General features: G+C 42.2%; 1 protein-coding gene across 2 annotated transcripts in view; it reads right to left on the minus strand.

Annotated features, from left to right (window-relative positions):
* The window catches only part of LOC106939755 (netrin receptor DCC-like), a 41518-nt gene extending 35930 nt beyond the window's left edge, over window positions 1–5588 (minus strand). The window contains exons 1-2 of one of the 2 annotated variants that reach the window (XM_015022292.1): window positions 5269–5588; window positions 4217–4337 (exon numbers count right to left, since the gene is read on the minus strand). In XM_015022292.1, the coding sequence (XP_014877778.1) occupies window positions 4217–4337; window positions 5269–5316 (169 nt within the window). In that variant the 5' untranslated portion in view covers window positions 5317–5588. The remainder of the gene's footprint in view (window positions 1–4216; window positions 4338–5268) is intronic. The other variant, XM_015022293.1, reaches the window with a different exon arrangement.
* Between the last annotated feature and the right edge of the window lie 1147 nt (window positions 5589–6735).

Raw genomic sequence — 6735 nt, forward strand, 5'->3', positions numbered from 1 at the left:
GTCCCTCCTCTCTGTCCTCTGAAGGTTTTGATGATAATCGTCTTCATGTCTCTCCTCTGCTGATGGGGGGAGGGAGGCCGTCATCGCCATGGTAACGCCCCCCTTTATCCTGCGGTCGGCCGGCCGTCGGTACGGCGACGGCCGGAGTGTTGATTTGTGTGGAGGAGAGAGACGGGCGAAGGTAGACGACTGAAAGCATTCCTGTGTGTGTGAGATAAAAACTCTGAGTGTGTGTGTGTGTGTGTGTGTGTGTGTGTGTGTGTGTGTGTGTGATGAGTTTGCTAAGGTCAGACGCTCACTGTGGAATACAAATCTGTCATGGCTGACACACTTCCTCCTCTCTCCCTCTCTCTCTGCCCTTCGCTTGACCCTCCCATCTCTTACTTTTCTCTTCTCCGTCTCCGTCCATCCGTATCTTCCTCCTCCTCCTCCTCCTTTCCTCCATCTCTTATCCTCCGTCTCTTTCATTGAATTCTTCCTCAAACATCTTTTCACCTCATTTTTTCTTTTCATTCTTTTTCATTTCATCCATTTCTCCTTCCTTTATTCCTCCTTTTATCATTTTATTTTTCATCTGTTCCTGTTCATTTCTCTTCTCAGTTTATTCTCTCCTTTCTTCAGTTTTCCTTCCTCCCTCGTTCCTCCCAACCATCTTGATCCCAGTTCAGATCATCTCCAGTCTGAAACCAGTGAAACCAGTTTGCCTCTTTCTGCTAAACTGGGAGAGTAAAAACCTGAAAAGATGAAGTCAGAGATGAGAGAGAGGAAGATGAAGAGCTGATGGAGCGAGAGGAAGATGAGTTCCTCTGATTGGTGGAGGTTTAACTCTTCATCCCTCTTCAGTTTCTCCTGATGAGTTTCTATGAATCGACACCATCTGACCTTTGACCCCTATCCAGACCAAATAAGATCCCTGCAATCAGAGCCACCATTTACAACAAAGCCAGAGTCAGGAGAGATGGATCAGAAAACGTCCAAAACAAAATCCAACATTTTCACTGATGTTTCTGTGGAATTTCAAATGATTCAGATAATTTACAGAATCGACGATTTTCTACAGAAAATATTCTGAAAAAGCAGTTTGGGTCAGAGCCATGCTAGTTAGCATGCTAATGGCTAGTGTTTAAAAGATAGCCAATCCAGGAGCAGCATTTGGTTTCCTTGATGCTGATTGGCTGTAGCACAGGAAGCCTGTTGAAGCTAGCGTTAGCGCTAAGACAGCTTCATGAATATTAATGCAAATATTTGGTTTTAAAACTACTAAAGCAGGTTATTTGTGTTTTTGTTACTTTTTTGTTTCAAAATATTTTTTTAGTTTCTAAATTGTTTATTCAGTATCAATTTTCAATTTTATTTAAAAAATTTTTCATTGTAAAAACACATTTTGTTTTAAATATTTTTTTTCAGTTTTAAAATTAAATTTTTGATTTAAAATTTAAATATATATATATGTATATATATATATAACATAACGTTATCAACAAACGTTATGTTCTGGGGCTAAATTAGGGCCATGAAAACATTTTACCAAAATACTTTAAAAAATACTTTAAAAACTGAAAAGTAGTTTTGAACTTTATTTTTCATTTTTAAAATTATTTCTCAGTTTCCAAATTTTTTGTTTACATTTTTTTCACGTTCAAATCTTTTTGTTATCATTATTGTTTTTTTCAAATAAACTTTATGGCTGAAATGTAGCTCCGTACGCCTCCATTAGTGCTAATGGATGTAATCTGTGGTTTAACCTGTCACTGATTTCATGCTTAGTTCCATTTTCTTTGAAGAATATAGAACTTTATCACAACATAAAGACTTGAAAAGTGAAATTCTATGTGCAAACATGCAGAATGTGAAGATGGAGGCTTTAACCAGTGAAGCGTTTTGTCGCTGGCGACAGGAGAAGCGTCTCCACCTGCATCTGTTCCTGATTAATTAACGCTGCAGACTGACGGCGTTTCGTTTCTGAAATTCAGACAAATAAAGAAAAACCCGTCGCCTCATCCTGAGCGTGTGAAGAGTCGCTCCAAGGATCAGGAGCTCCGGCTTTCTGAAGGGTAACAAGGTGGTACGCTGACAGCCTCACACACACCTACACACACACACACGGCGTGATTCTTGTGGGAATCTCTGATTGGCTGCTGCGAGCATGCTGGGTTCCCGTGGCGATAGTAACCGAGCGATAACACCAGCCATCTGACCCTCTTAATGTCTGTGTGCGTCGCCATCTGCGCCGCAGCTCAGGAGGGGAAGCAACACGCTGAACAGTGATTAAAGGAGGGAGAGAGAGAGAGGGAGGGAACATGAAGGTGTCTCCAGTGCTAACACTTTGAGGAACAGGAGGTTCTCCAAATATTTCTCTTCCTGCTCTTCGTCGCCGTTATAGTTTAAAATCCTCCAGATCTCGTCTCTGAGGTCCGGAGGAGAATAAAATCCTCCAAACTCTCGTCGGTCAGGCGGGCAGATTTGTGCTGACTCGGCAGTTCTGCGTGAGCGCCGGGCCAGACGGCGGTATCCGCTGTCACCCAACACGGCTAACCGGGCTTTAACCCAAACACAGCTAACAGCAACAAACAGCGGCGCTGCCAAAACCCGGCGAGCCGGCTGCCGGCTCGGCTGCGACGCTAATCTGATTAGCATGAAGCTGCAGAGACGAGAAAGGATCAAACAGGAAGCTGCCTTCAAAGACCAAACAAGGATCCCAGAGCGGGGAAGACATGGAGGCAGACATGGAGGCAAATATGGCTGAAATACGCCGTCTGATGTAAGGCGGCGCAGCTTGGCGCGTTCAGACGCTCCGTCTACCGGCTGACGATCCGCCAGTGATGCTTTCTGTGACTTTACCACATGCTTACCTTTGTTTTCTGTAACGTACTTTCAGAACCTTGAAGGAACCTTCCATGAACTTTCAGAATGATTTCCGTAAATTTAAACAATACTTTCTGCCGAACTTGCAGGTTACGTTGAGGTGCCATCGAGGCGTTTTCAAAGAACCTGCAAGTTATTTTCCCTGAAACTGTGAAGTACTTTCATTTATTTTTATGATACTTTCCCTGAACTTGCAGAGTATTTTAGTAGAAATACAGAATAGTTTCCCTAAACATACACATTACATTCTCAGAAGTACACTGTTATTTTCTGTAGACTTCCAGAAACTCTCCAGAACCTTCAAGGAACTTTTCATGACCTTACACAGTAATTTATAAGGATACCTTCAAAGAACTTCAAGGCTACGCTCTCTTCAGCTATACTTTCATTCACTTTCCCTGAACTTACTCAGAGGTAAACAGTTATTTTCTCTAAACTTTAAGGATATTTTTCTTGGATGTACTATTATAAAACCAATATGATACTTTCTAACTCTTTCCTACAGGCCAGATGCAGAAAAAGTAGTTTTCCATAAGTGTTAGAGACTTTTCATGTTACTGTCCTGAACTTTCTTTGGGGTTTTTTTGTACAAGTACATAAAACATCCCTTAACATTATCTTCTCAGAAGTGGACAGTTACTTTCTATAAGCTTTAAGGATACTTTCCAGAACTTTCCAAGAGCTAACAGAATAATTATGATAGATTGAAAGAGTATTTTTGCCCAAATTATGACCTGCTTTTGTGGCGTTAACGAGATGCTCGCCTCCGAGCTGGAGGCTCGAACTTCAGCTTTCAAAATGTCACAAAAAAGAAAAAGAAACAAAAAATGAATCATCAGGCGTGTTTCCATCTACCGGCTTAACCAATCAACGTGATGTCATCAGATGGCGACGCTACGCGTGACGGTAAGAAACATGAAGATGCTGACCAGCAGTTTGGAGCCTCTGGTAAGGCAGAGACCCAGCAGTGGATGGGAGAGTTTCCATTTCTCCGAAAGCTGCTAAGTGAAATTAAGGAAGTTATTTTGAATTTTGCTGTTTTCATCAACTTTTTCTAAAGCGACACTTCAAGATGAAAACAAACACAAAGAAAAACACGGCTAACGTCTGTTAGCTTGAATCAGATCCTGAAACCAACTGGGAGTCACTAAATACCTCCACTGGTCCAGGATTTTCCAGATTATTTAAAAAACTGTCCCTTCAGGAACCGTCAGAATGTCGGGCATCTTTTACACGGCGAGAGAAACAAAGACTGAAAATGAATGATAACTTTATAAATAATGAAGTGATGGAGGTGAAGGCCGGTTGGGTCAGGTGTGTGTGTGTGTGTGTGTGTGTGTGTGTGTCCTACCTGGCTCTCTGAGCAGCAGCTGGGCCATGGCCTGAGCGCTGCCTGCTGAGTTTTCAGCCACACACTGATAAAATCCTTCGTCTGATTTCACCAAACCCAGAATCTGCAGGTTGGTTCCGTCCTGAAACAGAAAAATAAAATCACGTTTCTTCCCGTCTTTCGTTTTAAAGCTGCTTCAGTTGTTTCTGCTGATGGAATAAAAACGTCAAATCTGTTTTTCTCTCCTCCCAAACATTTTTAAACACTCCAGAGTTTCACATGTTTCTGTTTCCACTAGTTAAAAATATTCTTTATGTACGATAAACCTGCAGCTCCACATTTATGGATGGGAAACATAAACCGGGTTTGACACACAGGAAAACTTTGTTTTGTTTTTAATCAGGTTTGGATTATTTTACAGAAATTAAGTAATGAGTTTTCAAATGTAATTTCATTTCTCTTTATTTTCATGTTTTACAGTAAAATGTAAAAACATTGAATATTCTGAGGATTTTTTTATTTTTGGTATTTGGCCTTTTTATTTGACCTCTTACAGAAATACCAACATAATGTATCAGATTATACAGTAATTTCCTGGTGGATATTAGTCATAGTTTGTAGGGAATTTGTATTTTAATATTTTTCTTTATTTTATCCTTTTCATAAAAATACATTAGAGGGAACCTGGAGGGAACCTAGAGGGTACCTGGAGGGAACCTGGAGAGAACCTCGAGGGAACCTAGAGGGAACCTAGAGGGAACCTGGAGGGAACCTGGAGGGAACCTGGAGGGAACCTAGAGGGAACCAGGGGGGAACCTAGAGGGAACCTAGAGGGAACCTGGAGGAAACCAGGAGGGAACCAGGAGGGAACCTAGAGGGAACCAGGGGGGAACCTGGAGGGAACCTGGAGGGAACCTGGAGGAAACCTAGAAGGAACCTGGAGGGAACCAGGAGGGAACATAGAGGGAACATAGAGGGAACCAGGAGGGAACCTAGAAGGAACCAGGAGGGAACCTAGAAGGAACCAGGAGGGAACATGGAGGGAACCAGGAGGGAACCTAGAGGGAACTCACTACGATCTGGAAGTAGTCGCTGGGAATGACCTCCTCTCCGTTCTTCATCCAGCGGACGGTCGGTAGAGGGTTCCCCGTCACGGCGCACTCCAGCTCGATGTCGGTCGCCTCGTAGGCGTAGCTGTTGGTCGGGTAGTTCAGGAACTGAGGAGGAACTGCGACAAACAAGCGGCCAATCAGAGGACAGCGTTCACTAACACAAACAAATAAAATGGCTGCCGCGCCAGAGAAGGAGGTAAGGAAGGTTTATTTCTGCTAAAGCTGCTCTTTATTAATATTTTATTGAAACCAGTATAAATTAAGCTCCTCTGCTTTTTCCCAGTGCCAACGACAAGCAGCCAATCAGAGCCAGGAGGCGGGGCTTAGAGCCTGGAGACAAACCTGCAGTTTCTGTTAAAGTTTCAAAAGTTTTTATTGAAAGAAACTGATTTGGAAAAATTTATTTTGCCTGATTTTGTTATTTATATCGATTATTGTCATTTTCGTCCTTAAAATATAAAAATTTCCACTTAACTTTATATTTCTGTCCGTCTGATGATGTAAATATTAAATGATTGATCATTTGATCAGTTACTTCAGTAGAGTTTTATCAGATTACAGTCATTTCCTGGTGGATATTTAAACATGTTACAGTGACGCTGCTCTACTAGGTAATAATGTTCTGTCCTCCTCTGGTTTCAGGAGTTTTCCTTAGCGGACTAAACTTAACATTTCCGTGTTAAACCTGATTTCTCATCAGTTTGTTGTAACAATCTGTGATGCAGCAACAGGAGGGGGAGGGGCGAGGCGTTCAGGTGTCACTCGGCTCAGTAGGTTGTAAACAGGGCCGCGTCGGGGCGAAGCGTCACCTCGTTCTGCTCGTGTTGGTGAGAGGAGATGTGAGGCGGCGGCCATTTTTAGCCCCGTCAGGCTGAAGGGCCTCCAGCGGCGGTGCGAGCGTCAAAACCTTCCTGACAGCAACGGGAACGTCTCCCGACTGTCAGCATGTCGCTTCTAAACACGGATCAACACGAGCCGGAGCGCCGCGGGAAACCGGAGCAGCTCTGGTTGTCTGAGCAACAACAACAAGGTTATCATGATTCAGTTAATGCTGCCAGGCTCTGCATTTAAATTACAGACATGATGCAGTTTAACTGCACTGTTTACTTTAAGAGGATAAAAATACACCTGAGTGAATTTGGCCCCCCCACCTTCTTCAAATCAGACAAAATGGGTGTCAATCAACCTGATTATTTTTGTGCTGTTTTGCTATGGCTTTGAAGATAAAAATTTAAATTTAAACTTTTTGATGTCAATGGTTTGCTTTGAAAACATTATTGAAACCTTAAATCAGGGAAGCTTCACTTATTTCATTATAACAAACTCATGATCACAATTGTTTACAAGTGACTTATTTATCTTGGTTATCTGGCTTTACAATTCATAGCACAGAATATTCAACAACATTCTACAATAAAATATTAATTT

Source organism: Poecilia latipinna, unplaced genomic scaffold, assembly GCF_001443285.1.
Source record: "Poecilia latipinna isolate Pla-1442-1.1 unplaced genomic scaffold, P_latipinna-1.0 Scaffold2972, whole genome shotgun sequence".
NCBI lineage: Eukaryota > Metazoa > Chordata > Actinopteri > Cyprinodontiformes > Poeciliidae > Poecilia > Poecilia latipinna.